General features: G+C 44.4%; 1 protein-coding gene across 1 annotated transcript in view; it reads right to left on the reverse strand.

The window, feature by feature from the left end:
• The window catches only part of NET1 (neuroepithelial cell transforming 1), a 70,561-nt gene that overhangs the window by 22,786 nt on the left and 25,845 nt on the right, over window positions 1-21,930 (reverse strand). Inside the window, exon 3 of the mRNA XM_060279238.1 lies at window positions 17,811-17,870. Within this exon, the coding sequence (XP_060135221.1) occupies window positions 17,811-17,870 (60 nt within the window). The remainder of the gene's footprint in view (window positions 1-17,810; window positions 17,871-21,930) is intronic.

Consider the following 21,930-nt stretch of genomic DNA (forward strand, 5'->3'; position numbering starts at 1 on the left):
GCTTAGACTTTGCAGCCCACTCTATGCATACTTGCCCAGAAGTAAATTTCACTGAATTTATATGTGAAGGAACTGTAGAGAATATAAGGACACAGGAAAGAACACAGCAAGCTGCCCACTACTGAGTTAGACCATTAGTCGATCTAGCTCAGTATTATCTACATTGGCAGCAGCTCCCTAGCATTTCAGACAAGGCTCTCTCCAAGCCTTCATTGAAGATGCCATGGATTGAACCTGGGACCTTCTGCCTGTAAGGCAGATGTTCTCCCACTAAGCCATGGCCCTTCCCCAATGTAGAGGTCCTTCTAGCCAAAAGATCTCAGTTACCATGGATGGGAAAGAACTCTGCTGGAGCCTTGGGAGAGCCACTGCCAGTCAGAATAGACAGTACTGGGCTAGAGGACAGTGGTCTGCTGCAGTAAGATGGCAGGGGCCACAAAGTGGGGCTTGCATCTAAATAAATAGGCACAGGATTGAAGCCTTGAGCTGGGTCTTCTTGTACAGTTCCTGCTTCACCACAGCAAAAGAGGCAAGGGAGCACCTTCAAACCAAAGAATAGTGGGAAATACTTATACCAGCATCACATGCTATCCTATTGGCACACCGGCAGTACAGATCCCATTATTTACTTGTGTAGGAGCATGGAGTCAATACACAATTTTGCACCCAGTTTAGGTAAGCTTCTTTTTCATTTTCGGCTTTGCCAACCCCTCAGACTCCAATGCTTTGAAAAACGGAATGAGCAACTTGAGATTGTTTGTATAGCTGCGAAGTGTTAGGGGCTATAAACCCATTTCAATCGTATTCACAATTATTTCAAGGAGATCAAGGGGCAGATGAATGGCACAGCTTTCACAAGTGACACAAGGTCTCACAGGTGCCATTTCTCTTTCTACGGGGGGGGGTGCCCTGTGATTTTTCTTGCTCTCAGGAAGCTAGATTAAAGGTATGAGAATTTCACCTTCTACTATGAAAGTTTGACATCTCTTGAGTTATTTCATTTATTTCAGCTTCTCATCTGTGCCATTCTGGCTTAGAGCAGGTAACAGCTTAAAATCATCATCAACAACAACAACAACAACAACAACAACAACATCCTTCAGAAAAGGCATTACCTAAAGAATAAGGTTCTTTCCCCCGTCTTCAGGGTCACACTTTGGTAACCCTTAGGAGGAACATATAATAAGGGGATAATATCAAACGACCTCACAGAGCAGTCATAAATATTATCAGTAATGTATATTCTCTAAACAATCACAAGACATGCAATATAAAAGCTAAGTAAATAGGTCTTGAACACAGTGCACTTCTAGTGACTATATGTGGCCGGTGTTACTCTAATTTTCAAAAGAAAATTGTTTAAGATGGATTTGGAAATGCAACCATTTTGGAAAGGAACCATATCAAACTTGGTTCCCAGTTCTGAAACACAATTACCGCCCCAGCATTCATTCCAGCATCACTCTCACTACACTTTTTTGCTAGGCTTCCCTCACACCCACATAACTCCCTGTTCCAAGTTACCTACTTCAATCTAGTGATAGGGAGGATGAGAGAATGAGACAACTGAGCCTTAGACTCTTATGCTTCTTTCTTCCTTTCTATATGAGGGGAGGTGGTTAAACTCTTGTACTTCTAAGTTTGTGTCAAACCATAGCTTTGACACAAAATCATGGCTTACCATCTGAAGACGAACTGATAAGCTATAGTTCAAGTCTGGCGTCTTCCCATCACGTCATAAAGAAGGGGAGCGAAGAGTGTATGAAACTAAGGTTCTTATCTGTTCATTTTTAACAAATTAGCATGGTGTCTAAATTGAGCCTGTTCTCCTACTGCTAGACCCTTGCCCCCCACCCCGGCCCAGCATAACAGGCCCAGTTGTACAGGAAACCAGTGGAATATCTTCGATTGGAGCCTTTTTCTATGGTATAAAATATGATGTATTTTCCTTACCCCATCTCAAACTATTTGCTTTTTATATATATAAAAAAGCACATTACTTTAAAAACTCACTTCAAAGGACCAGGTAGACATCACCAAGGAGCTGTTCTAATTGTTCTGGTTTTTCAGATGCTCAGGAAATTACCACATTTTCCTGTCAGCCAAAACATCTTCTGGTGGGTAGGAGATCATCACATCACAAGATCTGTACAGCTAGTCTCTAAAGAGAGTCCCAAAGATATCCACAGCACAAACATCTAGCCAGCAGAAAGGCTAGCACAGCAATGTAAATGTAGTGAAGAAAAGGACAGAGCTACTATCGTAGGAGAAGAGCAGTTCCATGGAGTCACACAGGAACTTGTCATTAAGTAATTAGTGTTAATTACCTAATACAATGAACTGATGTTCTGCCTCTTAAACATGCTTGGCAATGGATTATGTAAGCTTGGGCATATTTTGTGGGTGTGAAGTGTTTTCTTGTTACCAAAGGCCTTGGTAGGGAAGAACTGTTCCTGCTATCTTTGCTGACCTGGGATTCGCCAATGCCTGCCAACTTTCACCTACCCAAATGCTCCAAGCTCATACTTAAATGAAACTAGCACATGATCAATGCTGGTTGAACTGCAAAAGAGCCCTAATCTATTGTGACACAATCTTTTGCCCCGGGAGGTATAAGAGGCACTGAAGAATCATTTGCAGCCTGTGAAGTGCCTTGGGATGGGACAGCAGGTGATGATTTAATGCTGCAAGGTACACACAGGCAGGTATAAGTAAGTGGATGTGATGATTCTCTGCAAAGGCATTTATGGAACTAATCACATGTGGACAATCTCCAGGCATGAGCAATAAGAGGCTCTTGCAAGCATGGGGGTGGGGAATGCGTTGTTCCTCCCTGGCTGTGGCTCCAATGTGCATTTTGATTGACTATTCCCCCAAGGAGTTCAGCATGGCATGCATGTTCTCTCCACCTCCACCTATGGAGTAGGATAGGCTGAGCAGCCCAAGATCACTTAAGTAGGTTTTGGACTCTACATTTCCCAACACTAGTTTAACCGCTACACACACTGACCCCTGTTTACTCAGAAACAGAGGATGAACAATCAAATGGAAGACAAGCAAGTCAGCAGATGTCCATATTTTCATCTAAGAAATGTTGGAGGGTATGGAGTTTTCCAACACCCAAGCAGGCGGAGGCAATCCTGTATAGGGAAGGTTTTTTTTAATGTTTTTATATATGTTGCAAGCTGCCCAGAGTGCTGGGGCAACCCAGTAAGATGTGTGGGGTGTTGTTGTTGTTGTTTAGTCGTTTAGTCGTGTCCGACTCTTCGTGACCCCATGGACCAGAGCACGCCAGGCACTCCTGTCTTGCACTGCCTCCCGCAGTTTGGTCAAACTCATGTTCGTAGCTTCGAGAACACTGTCCAACCATCTTGTCCTCTGTCGTCCCCTTCTCCTAGTGCCCTCAATCTTTCCCAACATCAGGGTCTTTTCCAAGGATTCTTCTCTTCTCATGAGGTGGCCAAAGTATTGGAGCCTCAGCTTCACAACCTGTCCTTCCAGGGAGCACTCAGGGCTGATTTCCTTAAGAATGGATAGGTTTGATCTTCTTGCAGTCCATGGGACTCTCAAGAGTCTCCTCCAGCACCATAATTCAAAAGCATCAATTCTTCGGCGATCAGCCTTCTTTATGGTCCAGCTCTCACTTCCATACATCACTACTGGGAAAACCATAGCTTTAACTATACGGACCTTTGTCGGCAAGGTGATGTCTCTGCTTTTTAAGATGCTGTCTAGGTTTGTCATTGCTTTTCTCCCAAGAAGCAGGCGTCTTTTAATTTCGTGACTGCTGTCACCATCTGCAGTGATCAAGGAACCCAAGAAAGTAAAATCTCTCACTGCCTCCATTTCTTCCCCTTCTATTTGCCAGGAGGTGATGGGACCAGTGGCCATGATCTTGGGTTTTTTGATCAATGCCTTGTCGTGGCGAAGGGGCTTGAATAACTCAGAGAAGCTATGAGCTATGCCATGCAGGGCCACCCAAGATGGACAGGTCATAGTGGAGAGTTTTGACTAAACGTGATCCACCTGGAGAAGGAACTGGCAAGCCACTCCAGTATCCCTGCCAAGAAAACTCCATGGACAAAGACAACAGGCATATAAGATGTGTGGGGTATAAATAGTAAAAGTATCATTAAGGAATGGGACGTCCATATTTTCATCAGAGAATCGTTGGAGGGTATGCATTATGGGCATGCAGAATATGCTAAAATTCTCTTTGTTTCCCACCACTCCCTGACCCAAATGCCTGGGAATACAGAAACAATGTTAACTCTTAAGGAAGGATGCACAACTTCACATTACAAAGAGTTTGTGCACAGCAGCCTCCAATTGCATGGGGAGCAATGGCCAGCAAACCTGGTGGCTTGCTTTACTAGGAAGTCCATGTCGTGACCAAGTTTTTGAAGGTTCTCCCCAATTATTATTTTTACTCCTAATTATTATTTTGTAATTTGTGGACTGACTCTAAAAGTTATTAAAGTTATACCACCTTCTAAGGATCTCAAGGTAGTGTGTCCATGGTTCTCTTCCTCCCCATTTCATTCTTACAATCCTGTGAGGTAGGTTAGCCTAAGAGATGGTGACTGTGGCCCAAGGTCACCCAGTGAGCTTCATGGCTGAATGGGGATTTGAACACGGCTCTCCCAGGTCCTAGTCAAACACCTCATGATTCTACCACTTTATTCTGCTTTCTGTCCTTTAAAAAATGCAATTTTATTCATTATCTACTTATTCTAGGTAGAACTTTTAAGAATTTACATTTCCTCATAGTAGGGTTTGGGGGACCACAGCTAGTTTAAGCTGCTGCCTTGTCAAAGGGGTCATCTATCAAATGCTATGACCAGAATGCACATACACTGAGAAAATTACTGCTTGCTTTAGCTCTTCGGGAAAATACACAGCTTTGTTTGAATGACTACTTATAGGAAGTTAGCCCATATGACCTGCTTGACCACATTACTTCTTGGCTATAACCTGCTTTTAACATTCCAGCAATAGATATTTATGTCCCTGTCAAAAATGTAAAGCTGTGTTCTTGTAAGCAGACAAAGGGGTTGCTTGGCTCCTATAATGTATACATGCAGTCTGGAACACAGCATTTTATTAGGCTGATGGGATGTCTCTGCAGTTAAGATGGACTATATAAATAAAAAGCTCAACTACAGTGGAGCAGCACAGATGTGTTTTTTCTACAATTCATTCCCCCATTGAAATTCAGCAGTATAGGCCATCACTAGTACCATTCAAATATCAACATTCAAGATGGATGAAAGCACAGAAAATCAAATAAAGCCTTCTCTTTATTCTTTCACATTCTGCCTGTGTTAATACAAGAGCTTTGCCATAAGCTCCTGATGTAAAAACAAGCTAAGATTTACATGAAAGGAAGGGAGAAAAGCAGCCACCACACTACAAATTTGAAGCTACTTTATATTCTTTATTTAAACTTATATGCTAACCCATACACTCATAGTTATTTTCTCCTCATGACTTGGGTGGTCCAGTTGGCAGTTCATCCTAAATGCTGATCTCCAACTACCGTAATCATTTATCTTTCAGGGCTGGCCAAGACAAATGAGTGAGTTTCAGCTGCCATGTCTGACTAGGGGTCCTATAATTGTGGGCCCTGAAAGTGGTACCCAACACGGGAAAGGATGCTATTTTTTACAGCAGCATCTATCTGGTATAAGAGTAATGGCCATGCTTTTAAGAAAGTCATATACCGAACCCTAACCCACTAGTTCTAAAACGTTTTTTCTCTTGGCTACACTTTCAGAACAAAAATCTGCTCATGGCCACACCAATTTTTTTATCAATAAGAAATGCATTGGAAAACAAAAAGAAACAACTCCTAGCAGTGCTTGATTTGCAACACAGAACACAACTACAGTGGTACCTCAGTTTATGAACACAATTGGTTCCGGAAGTCTGTTCATAAACTGAAGCGTTCATAAACTGAAGCGAACTTTTCCATTGAAAGTAATGGAAAGTGGATTAATCCGTTCCAGGCGGTCCGCAGAGTACTTAAACTGAAGCGTTCATAAACTGAAGCGAACTTTCCCATTGAAAGTAATGGAAAGTGGATTAATCCGTTCCAGACGGGTCCGCGGAGTACTTAAACTGAAGCGTTCATAAACTGAAGCATGGGTGTAATTGGTTCCGGAAGTCTGTTCATAAACTGAAGCGTTCATTAACTGAAGCGAACTTTCCCATTGAAAGTAATGGAAAATGAATTAATCCGTTCCAGAAGGGTCCATGGTGTTCATAAACCGAAAATTCATAAACCGAGGTGTTCATAAACCGAGGTTCCACTGTACGGTACTTTATAATATGATCATGGGACACCCATACAGTATAAAACAATGCAGCTACACATAAGAACATGAATCATTCCCAAATTATAATTATAAACGAGCCTCTTACATATGTACTTTCAGTATGTATGCAAACTCAGTGAGAGGTGTGAGCTTGGTTTTTTTGCCAGGTAATCTCATTTATATTAGGTCTAATTTGAGACAAGCTCTCATCTCCTCATTGACACAAACAAACCTTTCTCTTTTATGATCTTTCATATTTGTCAGAGTCAAAAAAATCCCTGTTTGCTATATGCAGTGAGCAGGGATTTTCGACTCTGACACATATGACAAACCCCTGTTTTCCACTATATGTAGTGGAGAATACAGTGGTACCCCGAGTTACAAACGCCTCAGGTTACAAACGCTTCAGGTTACAAACTCCGCTAACCTGGAAGTTACCTCGAGTTGAGAACTTTGCCCCAGGATGAGAACTGAAATTGTGTGCCGGCGACGCAGCAGCAGCAAGAAGCCCCCTTAGTGAAAGCAGACCTCTAGTTAAGAACAGTTGCAGGTTAAGAACTGATCTCTGGAACAAATTAAGATCGTAACTAGAGGTACTACTGTAGTAGAAAAATAACCAATGCTCTTAAAGAGAGGTGTGGATACTGTTTCTGGTTGTATATCCAAAAAATTACTTTGATACTATACTATATTATACTACAATGAATTGTTTAAATGTTTCATTGAATTGTCCTTGAATCTTCCTGCCACACTTGCCATCCTTTCCTGCCACACCCTTTGAGAACCACGGCTCTAACCCCATGAAAGGTTCTTTTACTTCATAGAATCATAGAGTTGGAAGAGACCACAAGGGCCATCCAGTCCAACCCCCTGCCAAGCAGGAAACACCATCAAAGCATTCTTGACATATGCCTGTCAAGCCTCTGCTTAAAGACCTCCAAAGAAGGAGACTCCACCACACTCCTTGGTAGCAAATTCCACTGCCGAACAGCTCTTACTGTCAGAAAGTTCTTCCTAATGTTTAGGTGGAATCTTCTTTCTTGTAGTTTGAATCCATTGCTCCGTGTCCGCTTTTACCGCTTTTGTTCTCTGGAGCAGCAGAAAACAATCTTTCTCCCTCCTCTATATGACATCCTTTCATATGTTTGAACATGGCTATCATATCACCCCTTAACCTTCTCTTCTCCAGGCTAAACATACCCAGCTCCCTAAGCCATTCCTCATAAGGCATCGTTTCCAGGCCTTTGACCATTTTGGTTGCCCTCTTCTGGACACATTCCAGCTTGTCACATTTATGTTACTACTAACAGCGACCATTTTACTCGTCCAATTAATGCACAATCATGCACACACCTAGAAGTGGTCTGAAAAGGGGTGGTGGGCAGAATGGGGTGGAGTTAATGTGTGCTCCACTGATGCACACAGGGGTCAGGAATGGAACTCCCGTGAAAAATGGTTGCCACCTGTATTTTGCTTGACTACTGTAAAGCAGCAACAGCCAAGAAGCTAGTTTACCATGCAATATAACTTTATCCGGACAAATCTAGAGTCATCTTAATAAAAAAGGGGGGGCAGCTCAATTAAACAAAAAAAAAGTCTGCCTACTCCAGCACCTCATTTTCTACAGAAGTCTGTAGAAAGTTCAGGCACAGGGCTTGATGGTAATGCCCCTCTACTGTAGTCCCATTTGGCCATCATGATTAACAGCCATAGATATGATGACCATAAATTTGTCTAAACTCCTTTCAGGTGGTTTAAACAACCACCTACATTTGCGGTAGTCACATCTTGGATCAGCAAATTCCATAATGAATTATGTGCTGTATTGAATACTGTCATCCTTAGGTCTACAGCCCATCAATTTGAATGGCCCCAAGTTCTAGAACTTTGGGAAAGGGAGGGAGGAAATCATAACCCACTTTTTCCACATAATGTCTAACTTTAGTAGATTTCTCATGTCTCCACTTATGTCGTCTTTTTTCTAAAGCAGTGGTGGGGACTCTCTAGTATGCAAACCTATTTAGGTATGGCGCAGGCCCAATTTGGCCTGCGAGACTGTTCCCCACAAATTATGCCCATATGCCCCATGCCTGATGCTCTCAATTGTTCCTTTACAAGTGAGGCTCTCCTCTCCATCAGTGCCCATCAGCTGACAGGTGCTGGCAGGAATCCTCACTGAGATCAGATGCATTAAGGACTTCCCCTTAGTTAGAAGCAGAGGAAGATCTTTTGAAACCGGAAGCTCACTTTTATATAAACTTGCTGTTTTCTTGAAGTAGTTTGCATTCAAACCACTCGGCTAAAATAGTGCTTCAAGCAAATGGAGCATGCCCCGTGGAATATGCACTTCCAGCACCAATTAGCTGATTGGAGCTGGGAGTGCACCTTCAAAGTAGGTCACTATAGCAGTTGAGCAGCTGGTTGGGGGTTTCCAGTGATTCCCACTGAACTTTGACATCCTTGTGACATCAAGTGATTGACAGGAAGGTGGTCCCACCCACCTATCAAAGTAGGTCCACAGAAGGTGGGGGCATTAGGGATCCAGCCCACTGGCCAGCTCCAGATCCCCACCCTGGTTCTAATGTAAAAAGCCATAATCTTTAGCTTTCTCTTGTAACAAAGGTGCTCCAGCCCTTCATGTGCCAAGGGTCCTGCATTCTGTTGCACATGTAGCTTCACACAGTGGATAGTTTATGGCAAGGGCTACTGGCTCAGGTCGCTCTGAAGCAGGATTAGACAAATTCACAGAGGATGTCAATCAGTTATTACTCATGCTATCTAACTGACTTTCCATGGTAAAAGGCAGTATCTTCCTATAACAGTGGTCTCAATTCCAAGCGCCGTTGTTTATGTGGTTTGCTACATTTAGTGTACAAAACTTCTTTTTAAAAAACCACTTATATTTTCTTGGCACAGAATTCCTATTTCTTTCGCGTAACAAATTCTCACAGTACTCCTTACCAGGCTTTTGAGGACCTAGAGCACAGACTAGACTGGAGATTACTAAGGATAGCTTCATCATGCCCTTTGCAAGCTGCACTGTACTTCTCTTCGACTCAGCGCTGGATACTGAGGCCCCCGCAATCTTGTTGCTAATAAACATTGGGCCCACACCTTCTGAACATACACACACCTTAGGCTTCACCTGGCATGAATCATTAGTTTGCAACTTACATAATAGCAGAGCTTAGCATTGTAGCACAGTATACACAATGAAGACTTTATCTAATGCCAAGTCATAGGGTTGCTAATAAGTACTGATCCACTTAATTCATGAGATCCCTCAAAGAACCAGAGGAAGCCTAGTTTTATGACAGTGCACAATAAGAACATAAGACAAGCTTGCTGGATCAGGCCAATGGCCCATCTAATCCAGTATCCTGTTCTCGCAATGGCCAGTCAGATGTCTGTGGGAAGCCAGCAAGCTGGACATGAGAACAGCAGCACCCTGCCCATTTGGGAGTCCCAGCAACTGGCACCTAGAGCAGGGGTCTGCAACCTTTAAGACAAAAAGAGCCACTTGGACCCGTTTCCAAAGAAAACAAACAAACTGGGAGCCGCAAAACCATTGCGACATTAAAAACAAATATAACACTGCATATATTGTTTCTTACCTTAATGCTATATAATTCAGTGGGACTTACTTCTGAGAAACATGGTTAGGATCATTATCTACTGGCTTTTAGACTTCTCAAATGTTCAAATGTAGTTACTGGCCAAAAAAACACCTCTGTTTAAAAATGCCTATTTAAAAAAGCGAAAATATCTTTAGAAACATGTCTTTTTAAAAGAATATACATTTCAAAATGTGTGTTTTTTGGGTTCTTGTTTAAATAGGTGGCAGATTAATGGAACGGACTTGTGCAGAATTAGAATAGACCAGAAATAGATGGAGTTGTCCAACCATACAAAAAAGCCACCAGCCCCCCCCCCCCCCGGGGGGGGCTATATGCCAAGGAGGGACGAAGGCGGTGAGGGGCAGTGGCGCGGCTCCGTCTCCTCACCGCTTCCCCGGGCATCTGTCAGTGGCAGCGGCAGCAGCAGCAGGGGCCGGGGAACGGGAGCCTCCTCAGCGCTGGAGTGGCAGCAACAGCAACCGCAGGGGGCGGGCATGGCTAAAGCGCCCTCTGACTGTACCTTGGAGAGACTGAGTGGCTGGCAAAGGAAGGAAAGGGAGGGAGGGAGGGAGGGAGGGAGGGAGGGAGGGAGGGAGGGAGGGAGGGAGGGAGGGAAGGAAGGAAGGAAGGAAGGAAGGAAGGAAGGAAGGAAGGAAGGAAGGAAAGGATGGAGGGCGCCCGGGACGTGTGTGTGTGTGTCCCTCCTTTTCCTCCACACACACCCCGCCACCGCCCGCTCAGCTCTTCTCCTCCTTCCTCCCCTTCGGTTACATTTTTCCACAAGTAGCTGCTCGCCTCGCAAAAGCCCTTTCCAAGAAAGAAGACGTGGTGGAAATGTGAGACTGGAGGCGCGCGCGCTGCTGGCCCCCTCGGGAAAGCCAGCCAGAAAGCCGGAGTCATGTGCTGACCTGCGCCTCTTTAAAATGCCGTTGACAGCGCGCGGCAGTGGAGGTCGCCCGGCAAAAGTGCGTGCCTCGCGATCGAGAAAAGCCGGAGCGCGCCCGGCGGACAAGGGGCGGAGCCTTGTTGGCCCAGGCCAGTTGGCCTCGTTAGCAGGGCCGGTGCTAGGGTTTTTTGCGCCCTAGGCGAGATCACCATCTGGCACCCCCCCCCCGAGGTGGTGGACTCTCCTTCCGGGAAGGCTTTGAAACAATGGTTGGATGACCATTTGGATACGTTAGTTGAGATTCCTGCATTGCAGGGGGGTGGACTAGATGATCCCTGGGTGCCTTCCAATTCCACCCCATTCCATGATTCTATGATGCCTCTCTTAGAGGGTGGGGTAAAGCCTGACCAGCCTCCCTCTTCGGCCTCCCCTCCTTACACCCCTATTGGCCGATCACTCCATGCCTATCAAGCAATTCCCCACATGGCATTGGCCCACTTTGTACAGACTAGGGATGGGAGGGAGGGGAAGAAACAGAGAAGGGGGCAAGGCTCCCCCCTCTCCCTCACAGTCTGTCTGTCTGTCTGTCTGTCTGTCTGTCTGTCTCTCACTCACTCATTCACTCACTCACACACACCCACACACACCTTCTCTTTCCTCAGCTAAGACAACACCATTACTGGCCCATTACACCCAGACAACACCATTACTGGCCCCAACAACATCCAACATACCATCTCAGGACTATTTAATTGCTCATCCTCTAACATTGTGTATGCCATCAAATGCCAACAGTGCCCTTCAGCTCTCTATATTGGACAAACAGGCCAAACCCTACGCCAAAGGATAAATGGACATAAATCTGACATCAGGAACCAGAAGACAGAAAAACCAGTAGGAGAACACTTCAATCTCCCAGGACATTCTATACAAGATCTCAAAGTAGCTGTCTTACTACAAAAGAATTTCAGAAATAGACTGGAAAGAGAAGTTGCTGAATTGCAATTTATCACCAAGCTCAAAACCATGGAGGGACCTGGTTTGAACAGAGATATCGGGTTCTTATCTCATTATACATGATAAGCGATCTTCAGCCATCTCAACCCTTGCTTTTTCATGCAAAACCATTTGCAGTCGTTTGCGGTCATCAACAGCTATCAGTCAGTCAATCACCCATTTCCACCACCCTTCTGAGTGATCCCCCCTCCCCATCCCCACCCCTCCCCACCCCTTCTCTACATAAGTGCCTGGAAACTTCCATTTCACTGTATCTGAAGAAGTGTGCATGCACACGAAAGCTCATACCAAAATAAAAACTTAGTTGGTCTTTAAGGTGCTACTGAAGGAATTTTTTTATTTTTCCTCAGCTAAGTTCTCCCTGTCCCAGCGGCGACGCACCCAGGAGACTCCGCTGAGGAACCAGGCACCCAAGGCTTGCTGGCTTGCCCAGCCGTCTCCGGCCCTGGCGCTTGGCAGCACGCCCTGGCAGGCAGGGCTGCCACTCCGTGCCCGCTGGCTCAGGCATAGGCTCTGTGCCCGGAGGGCTGCTGGGCGGGGCTCCTCGCTCGGCTGGTGCTTCCTTTTTAATTTTTTCTTTTCCCGGCATTGTCGGGCGAGGGGCGGGCCAGCGAGGAGGGGCGTCACGCCAGTCAGCCACTAGTGTGGCGCCTCGCTAGCCCGCCCCTCGCCCGGCAACAGCGGGAGGAGAAAAAATAAAAGAGGAAGCTGCAGCCGGCAGCCTCGCTCGGCAGGCAGCTTCCTTTTTTATTTTTTCTTCTCCCGACGTTGCCGGGCGAGGGGTGGGCCAGTGAGGAGGGGCGTCACGCCAGTCAGCCACTAGCGTGGCGCCTCGCTAACCCGCCCCTCGCCCGGCAACGGCGGGAGGAGAAAAAATAAAAGAGGAAGCTGCAGCCGGCAGCCTCGCTCGGCAGGCAGCTTCCTTTTTTATTTTTTCTTCTCCCGACGTTGCCGGGCGAGGGGTGGGCCAGTGAGGAGGGGCGTCACGCCAGTCAGCCACTAGCGTGGCGCCTCGCTAACCCGCCCCTCGCCCGGCAACAGCGGGAGGAGAAAAAATAAAAGAGGAAGCTGCAGCCGGCAGCCTCGCTCGGCAGGCAGCTTCCTTTTTTATTTTTTCTTCTCCCGATGTTGCCGGGCGAGGGGTGGGCCAGTGAGGAGGGGCATCACGCCAGTCAGCCACTAGCGTGGCGCCTCGCTAACCCGCCCCTCGCCCGGCAACGGCGGGAGGAGAAAAAATAAAAGAGGAAGCTGCAGCCGGCATGGAGGCGAGGGGCGGGCCAGTTAGGAGGGAGGGGCGTCAGCGTCAGCCACCCAATAACGCGCCGCCATGCTAGCCTAGCCTGCCCCTCACCTCCTCCCAGGTCCCGCCCCCCAGCCCGGCAGCTTCAGAGGAAAAAAAGAGGAATCCACAGGCGCGCCGGGGAAAAAAACCAAAAGAAAGGCGCACAGGGGCGCCGTGGGAGGGCGGCAGGCGACGGTGGCGTTAGTATCCGCCCCGGAGCCGCGGCAAAGGTGTAAAAGAGCCGCATGCGGCTCCGGAGCCGCGGGTTGCCGACCCCCGACCTAGAGGGACAATGCCTCCAACAATGGAAGCAGAACAAAGCCATCATGGGTAGTAGCAATTGATAGCCTTGCCCTCCATGAATCTGGGTAATCCTCTTTTAAAGCCATCCAAGTTGGTGGCTATCACCATAATGTTAGCAAGACAAGCTATGGCACGTCAGAGGCAGTTTTACTGCAAGTATAGTAGAACTGCTTCAACAAGGAGTGAAGTGAGAATGCAGTGGAAAGATACACGTGCATGGGTTCAAGTACACAGTTTTTCAAAGATTCCTGCCAGCTTCACATAACTACATTTCCTAAGAGAAAGCTAAGCATCTAAACCATACAATTTATCTTTCACAGTGCAGCTGCAACCATAGCAATGCTTACAAATTTGGCAGACTACTGAAGTTTGTCAAATAGTGTGGACTGGGATCCCCATGAGTTGGGGAGGAGCTCACCAAGCACTAGAAAGTTCTCTCATGAAAGCAGGGGAAAATTAGGAAGCAGACAGCCTGTATTTCTCAGATTTAGCAGTAAAGGGAGAACCCCCGAGTGAAGTGTGACACTAAGAACATACCCCAACCTTTCACAGTTTCAAGACCAGGGTCTGCATCAAATATGCTTTACCATCTTTATCAATCTGAGGAAGAATTCACAATGCCACAAGAAGTTCAAAACTTCCAAAGTCAACTGAATCTAAAATGGCCATGCATTCTTGTCCCTTCAATCCACCTGCAGTGCTGCAGCTGTCTCCACAGCCTCACTCTTCACCGCTCAGAACAGCCGCTCATTTATTGAATTCTAGGCTCTCGATCTGGATACTGGGCCCAACCAGGATGAGGCTTCTGGAAAGGTAGCAGGACCAACAGGGCCCCCAAGCAACCTTCACCCATTAATCTTAAAGGCAAAGGGAGCAAACACTTGAAAGATACTGTCATCAGCTTAAAATAGACAAGATATTTTGCCATCGATCAACATTTGTTGGCACAGACCTTCACCAACCTCATGCTCTAATAAAAATACTTTCTCTCTTTGTTTCTCTCTTTTTCTCCAAATGTGTCAGCTTGAACGCTGGAGGAAGGTCAGGGATTTTTACAATCCTACAGTGACGTCAGCAAGACAAACTTGAACTGCTGAAAACTAAGATCTAACCTTCCACCTTGTTGGCTTTGAATGTTAACAGTTGTGCATGTTCAGAAGCAAATGTCATTCAGACAGGACCTTTGCAATAATTCATACCAGCTGCAAGAGAGATGGAACCCAGTTGCTGTGTGGGGTGTATGAGCTACGTGCTTCTGAAAATAGCAGCATTTTTGCTTTAATGAGTCAAAATGAAACAATGCCATCTTAATGTAGACAGCCACACCTTTTCAAAACAAATATTGAATTATAACCACTAAGCATATGTATTGGGTTAGGTAGTACCATTGCACTTAACTGTGTGCGACAGAACAGAAAGCCATTTCAATGAATTAAAAGCACTCTGTTGGATTCTATCAAGCCAATTAATACTGATGTCTACATTTTTCGTATTAAGACTACACTAAGCCTTATGCAGAACATACAAATGGTCACTTAGACCAGGCATCCCCAAACTGCGGCCCTCCAGATGTTTTGGCCTACAACTCCCATGACCCCTAGCTAAGAGGACCAGTGGTCAGGGATGATGGGAATTGTAGTCCAAAACATCTGGAGGGTCGAAGTTTGGGGATGCCTGACTTAGACCAAGGCTGGAGACCTGGGGGTCCTTTAGATATTGTTGGACTCTCATCTCCCATCAGACCCAGCCAGCACGACCAATTATTATGGATGATGTGAGTTGTAGTTCCACAGCATCTGCAGGGCCTCAGGTTCCCCACACTTGAATCAGTTGGACAAGCCAGGAGAGGTGAAAAGACAGAGATTAGCAGCAGCAGGACAAGCCAGAGAAGTATCAATTAGCAAATAGGTACAGTGAGAATATGCTGATTCAGCAAAGGCTTTGTTGCCTTCAGAGTGACAGGAGGATAAAGTTTTGATGAGGAGAGCTGGGAGATTTATTTCTTTATTGACAAAAATAGTTATAGACCACCCCTCCGCATATAAAATATCAGGGTGGTAGACAACAACATTTATATGTGCAATAAATATAAAATGCAATTAAAACAATGCAAAATAATCATAAAAATGAAATGCAGACTAATAATAAATGACTGGCTCACACTGAATAAGTTTAAACAACTGAACTGTTGGCATAAAAGGGTTTTAAGAGACACCTGAAAATTAGTTGCAAGGCTGCCTGCTGAATCCCCACTGAAGAATATTCTACAGCATGGGACCCATGACACTAAACAGTCAACTTCTAGCTGAAGCCAGTCAGGCTTCTGAAAGACAGGGATAATTAACAGTGCTCCCCAGGACTATCTCAGTGACCAAGCTAGGATGTAAGTGCTCAGGTGGTCCTTAAGGCATCCTGGACTCAGGTTGTGCAAAGCTTTCTATAACAATTCAAAAACCTTGAACCCAGCCTGGGAGTGTAAGGGCAGGCAGTCCAGAAGTTTTAGCTGAAGTGCCTACACTTTAGCTGCAGTGCCATGTAGAACAGCAGCAGCAGTGGGTGAAGGCAGTAAAAGTGGTAGGTTATTATCCACCTGAGAAGAGGCACGTATTTCTTTCAGTGGTTATCTCTGGATACTTGTATATTTACTGAGCTGATAATAAGCCTCATTTCTTCCAAGGTTTTGAGGAGTCCGATGAACAGGGAGATTTGTGCAATCTGATATGAAGCAATCACTGAAGAGAGCAACAATTCTGTTGTCTGAGCCTGCTTTGATACCCACTTGTTCTGAGCTGAAGGAACCTACATGTGAACCTTAGATAATAAAAAAAACAGTCACGGCCATTCACAGGTCAGTGAATCCACTTTTGAGAAATAATAAAATTGAGGCTGATAAAAAGACCAAACAATAGAATCGTTAATTAACAAAGGAGGCAATGATTGGGGATCCCATAAATCAGAATTAGCATGCCTCAGTCTCATAGCGTTTACTTTAGTTACATTGCTCAGGAAAAGATAAAGCCACATACAGGAAAAATACAGGATATACTCTTAATGCCAGAAGGGGCAGTGCATTGCAAGGTTTCACCATTACAAACCTTTCACCATTGCTAAGTTCTTGCTTTTGGCACTGAGAGGCGTTCTTTCATTTATAAAATGTCCAAGTTACCTTTCCATTTTGTGCTCAGGATGCTATGCAGCATACATTTCAAATTGGTGGGTCTTCCCAGGGAAATGTTATTCTGCAGCAGGAATAGCCAACTCCCGTCAGCTTAACCAGCAGAACTAATGGTCGGGGCTGATGGAAGTTGTAGTTCAACAACATCTGGAGGGCACTTTGTTGGCTACACCTGCTCTACAGCATGGATGTCATTAAAAAGACCAGAGAAATGAAGTTCATCCTAGAAAAACAGATGGCATTTTACAGTCCCTGCTAGAAAAATGGGGGGGAGGGTGGTATTCAACTAAGTTTACTCAGAGTACACCCACTGAAATTGATGGACATGACTAGGTTAGGTCCATGAATTTCTATGCGTCTAGACCAAGCAAAACCTAGTTTAATATTATTCCCTAATGTTAGGCAGTGAGAAATTTGTTGGAGATGGGTAGGAAAAAGCTTGAAGGGAGAACAGTTGGATGTCTGTTGATAAATTATATTAGTTGTGGAAGGTACAGAAATAATTATTCAGAAAAATTGCCCCCTTCTATGACATTTTGCTAGAAGAATGCACAAAAGCAGGTATTGAGAATCTTCCATCTCACTGTGTATCTTGAAGGGAAACCATTTTTATAGCAGTTTCTTATTCTTGCCTCTTGTAATTGCTCAATAAAGTTAGAATTCTGTAATAAAAAAGCGAAGTAGCAACATTCTAGGCTTCACGGTCACAGAGATAGGTTTGGAAATAAACCCAAAATCTTCAGGTAGTAAAGCCTCGGGTGATATCCAATGCTCACCATACTAAGGGCAGACTCAATGAAATCACTGGACTTAAGTCCATCACTTTCAACTATGAGGACAGAGTAAGATACCACCCTCTAGGTCTGGAGGTCTCAATTATCAGAGACAATAAATTTGGGTTCTTTCAGGTATTGGATTTGTCAGCACTGGCAAGTAGGTAGGTGTGCTGAGCCTGAAGCTTGGCAACTGAAGTTCAAAATGCCAGCTTAGCTGGAGACTTGGTGGGTGGAGCCTTTGGAAAGTTGCAATCTCTCAGTTCCCATCAATTAAATGGAAACAGCAATATCCTCTCAACTACCTTGGATGGTTGGTCAACAGAAGGAGAAAAATAATAAAACCCACCACAAGCCTTCAATATAAGGTGGACCAGAAACCTCAATGAATGCAGCACCTTTGCTTATCAGTATAATCATGCAAAAAATGTTTTAATTACCTTAAGATCGAGGCTACAAATACTGACAACATCATCATCTCTCTCTTTCCGCTTCCTCTTCTATAAGGAAAGAAAACACTAGTTATACGAGTTACGTGCCTGGCTTTGAAATCCTTGAAAGGAACCAGCTTCCCCAAGTGTTGCGTGCCCCAAAGCTGCCCTCCTTTTTACAGCTATGATGTAAACAAGCTGGAGGAATTTCATTCTGGCAATTAACGTCATTTGACTTGACATACAAGCAATTTGCCTAGAAGTTATTGCCTCCTTTGTGCTCCTATGAGAAACAGATTAAAAAGAAAACAATGAAAATCCAAAAGGAAGGAGAGCAACATGAATGAATGTCGCTATTGACACCTGGAATTCTTTCAAGAATTTACTTAACGAAACAAGAAACCCATTCGGATTCCACAGTTCTCAGTTATGCTTACCATTATATAAGAGCCAATGTGTGCTATCTCCCACTTCTGCTGGGGAAGGCAACCTAAGGCCCGTGGGCCGGATGCGGCCCAATCGCCTTCTCAATCCAGCCTGCGGACGGTCCAGGAATCAGCGTGTTTTTACATGAGTCGAATGTGTCCTTTTATTTAAAATGCATTTCTGGGTTATTTGTGGGGCCTGCCTGGTGTTTTTACATGAGTAGAATGTGTGCTTTTATTTAAAATGCATCTCTGGGTTATTTGTGGGGCATAGAAATTAGTTCATTATTTTTTTCAAAATATAGTCCGGCCCACCACATGGTCTGAGGGATGGTGGACCGGCCCACGGCTGGAAAAGGTTGCTGACCCCTGTTCTACACATCACAACTATGGCATAATAATGTCCTTACCAGTTCACCTCTGGTAGTGGCAAGTAAACTTTCCTCCCAGCGACCAGGCCTTTGTCAGAGGAATACAGCATGTGTCCCACCACCAGAGCATGGTCTTGTGTTCATGAAGGACCATACTCTGAGAACAACACATATGGCTCTCATTCCCCCTTCTAATCTTAAAAATATTTTAGCCTCATGTGGGATCCCTGTAGCACAGCCCTCTTTAACACAAGACAGTGTTATGTGGTTGCGCGCACAGTTCTATCACCACAGAGGCTGCATGTGGCACTGTTTCTCTCCCCAATAGGATAATGCTTTGGTGTGAGTCTCCAGTTCATGCATGCACTGTGGGTTGGGTGTGTGTGTGTGTGTGTGTGTGTGTGTGTGTGTGTGTGTACGGAGTGAAGCATGCAGGAGAAGCAAAGGAGAACAACCTGAAAGATACCCCTTTCTCCACCAAATGACTTTCTAAAACATTATTCAAAAAATTATAATGCCATGATATTATGAACAACATAGAAATGAGTGTTTTTGCACCTCAAAGGATTTCTAACCATATCTATTACATATCTGCAAATTATTCAAAGAAATGATTTGCACATTAACTTTACAGACTTGGTCAGAATACCATTAAAAATAGACATTGTTTTCTTTTTATTAATCTTGCAATGCTACCAAGAATTTCAGATTGTGCTTTTTACTCAGAAACCCTAGTTTCTGCAATTCAGCTTTACGCCCTGCTTATAGCCAACCTATAGGCTTTAGTCTCATCCAACTCCAGACTCTAAAGGAAGTCCAGAGGTTTGTTTTTAAGACTGGCTAGACTAGTTTTAATAGGTCTTGCCTTGGCTGGGCCCTTCATTTTTCTCAGCCCAGTCGCAATTCATACAGACAGCAGACATTTGACAGCAAAGCCAGCTGTTTTACATCTGCTAAATCAGATGCAGACTCTTAAAAAAAACCTGCACTTGAATGGCTCAGAGAAACAAAGGGCTATCCGATTGATACGTTCTTCTCAGACTGGATGACACTTTTAAACCCTCCTGAGATCAGTTCATGTGGAAAAGTATTTCTGAGAGTGCACCAGACTGAAAAAGCAGGATGTCTAAAGACTCAGCAAAAAGTGTTCATCAACATTCTATAAAACAAAAAAAACACCTTAATTAGAAAGAAAACCCGTCTTTCTAAAATGGGTGATTCAATGATTGTATCAGATAATAGGAGACTTCTTATTTGTAAGTAGAGAAACTTCCTTTGGGTGAGGTTGGCTTCTTTTTATTTCCACACCAAATCTTATTTTAAAATAGCCTTTATAACATGCCTCTCCTCTCTGATACTCAAAAGTGTGCACATATCACACACATGCCACATTTTGTCCTCACAATTTGGAGGTAGATAGGCTGAAAAATGGTGTCTAGCCCAAGGTCATCCAATGAACTTCAGGGTTGAGCAGGGATTTGAACCCAGGTCCAACTCTGACAGTCCCTCACATTGATAAATCCAGGAACCAGGAGATGCTGAGGTCAGGTTAATCATTCCCTTTCATGATTTACAGACTCATCTTGATACAAGCTTAAAATCAGCTTGTCATAATCTCCCAAATCAGGAAACCCAAGGAGCTGTACTACCCAGGTAAGGTCAGGATTCTTGGCAGCCTCATGTCCTTGGGGACAATTCATGTCTGTTAAACTTGTATAAATACAGTTTCAGGTTTATAATATATAGCATCTAATCTTGTTATCCTCTTCTACTGGAACTAGCCTCTATTAAAAGAACATTTACTTACCCTAAGCCTTAATAACATAATGAACAGAGCAAAAAGTATACAAAAGCAGATCCTCAAGAGATTAGGAGTGGAGAAATAGTCTCATTCTGAGAAGTAACACCTATCCGTAGTTATTACCAAGGGGCTGGAATTAAAAGCAAAGGAATATTTCTATAGCCATATTTCTAGGTTTATAGTGCACAGACATCTGTCAAACAGCACTTATTACTGCTACAGGTGCTCTAGCTCTGATTCAGCATCAGTAGCCTGAAGGATAGGTGGATTTTCTGATACATAGAAGTGTGGGATGAGCCAGTGTACTCCATTTACCTTATGGCTAATTTTAGTCACTTCCACTAATCCCATACAAGCAAACTGAGCAGCAAAATTTAATAGACCAGACAGGCACCAACTTTTGCTTCTCGATTTCATACTTAAGGGAGACTTGGCACTTCTTTTTTATGTGTTCTGCATGGGTGCATTTGCAGATATGCATTCATCAAGTTTCAAAAATCTTGCTTATAACCTCACCAGCTCAAAACGGGGAAAATCAGGTTCTTCCATGACCTCATGCTGCATTTGAAACACGGCACAAGGTCGGGACCAGTACCATGAAGTAAGAGAAAAGTGCTTTGGTGGCTAACCTATGGAACTCCAGAAGTTGCTGGACTACAACTCCCATTACCCTTGAGCATTAGCTATCCCAGACTGGAGCTGCTGGGAGTTGGAGGCACATCTTAATTTGCATTAGTTAGGGTAAGGCCTGCAGGGTTTCTCCTGTCTCAACCATTTTCCACAATAAAAGATAAAAAGGCATATACTGTTTATAGGTGAATAGGAAAACACAGATTAAAATAAATATTGCTGCCCATATTCCTATCTACTTTCACTCCTTTGCTTTTAGGACAATAAAAAATAATGGCCTTATTGTACTATCATCATTTTCTTGTACAGAAATCAACCTTAAAACTGAACTTATGTGGCTTCATTGCACAGGGACAGCCAGATTGCTAGTCCATCCAGCCAAGTACTCTATTAATTGGCAGCAGTTCTCCAGTCTTTTCTAGCCTTGGTACCTCATGACCTTTTGGGTGAAGATGTCGGGGATTGAGTCTGGAACCTTATGCATGCACACCATGTATCCTACCACTACAGCTCTTTCCTAGTATTTGCTCTGGTTGAGAAAAGGGAATAAGAGCTATTAAAACCCCAGCGGACAAGTGCCCCATGCCTCAAAGCAAATAGAAGAACCTGAGTGTGATCCAGCTTGGTATCCAGTCAATGCTCTGTATATAGGCCTCCATTCCACAAGATCCAAAATAATTTGAATTGTATCCAAAGTTACTCATACTCAGAGCAGACCCACTGAACTCAATGGGTGTGGCTAACTTCGTTTCACTTTGGTTCAGTGGGTCTACTCTGAGTAAAACATGGCTGGATATAACCCTTAGCATCCCTATCTAGCTTCTGCAATTCATGAAGAAATGGAAGTGGTGGGAAGATGAGGTTCAAGTAGGCAGAGTGGGAGCATAGTTTTGTACAGGTAA

Source organism: Zootoca vivipara, chromosome 10 (genome assembly GCF_963506605.1).
Source record: "Zootoca vivipara chromosome 10, rZooViv1.1, whole genome shotgun sequence".
NCBI classification, from domain to species: domain Eukaryota; kingdom Metazoa; phylum Chordata; class Lepidosauria; order Squamata; family Lacertidae; genus Zootoca; species Zootoca vivipara.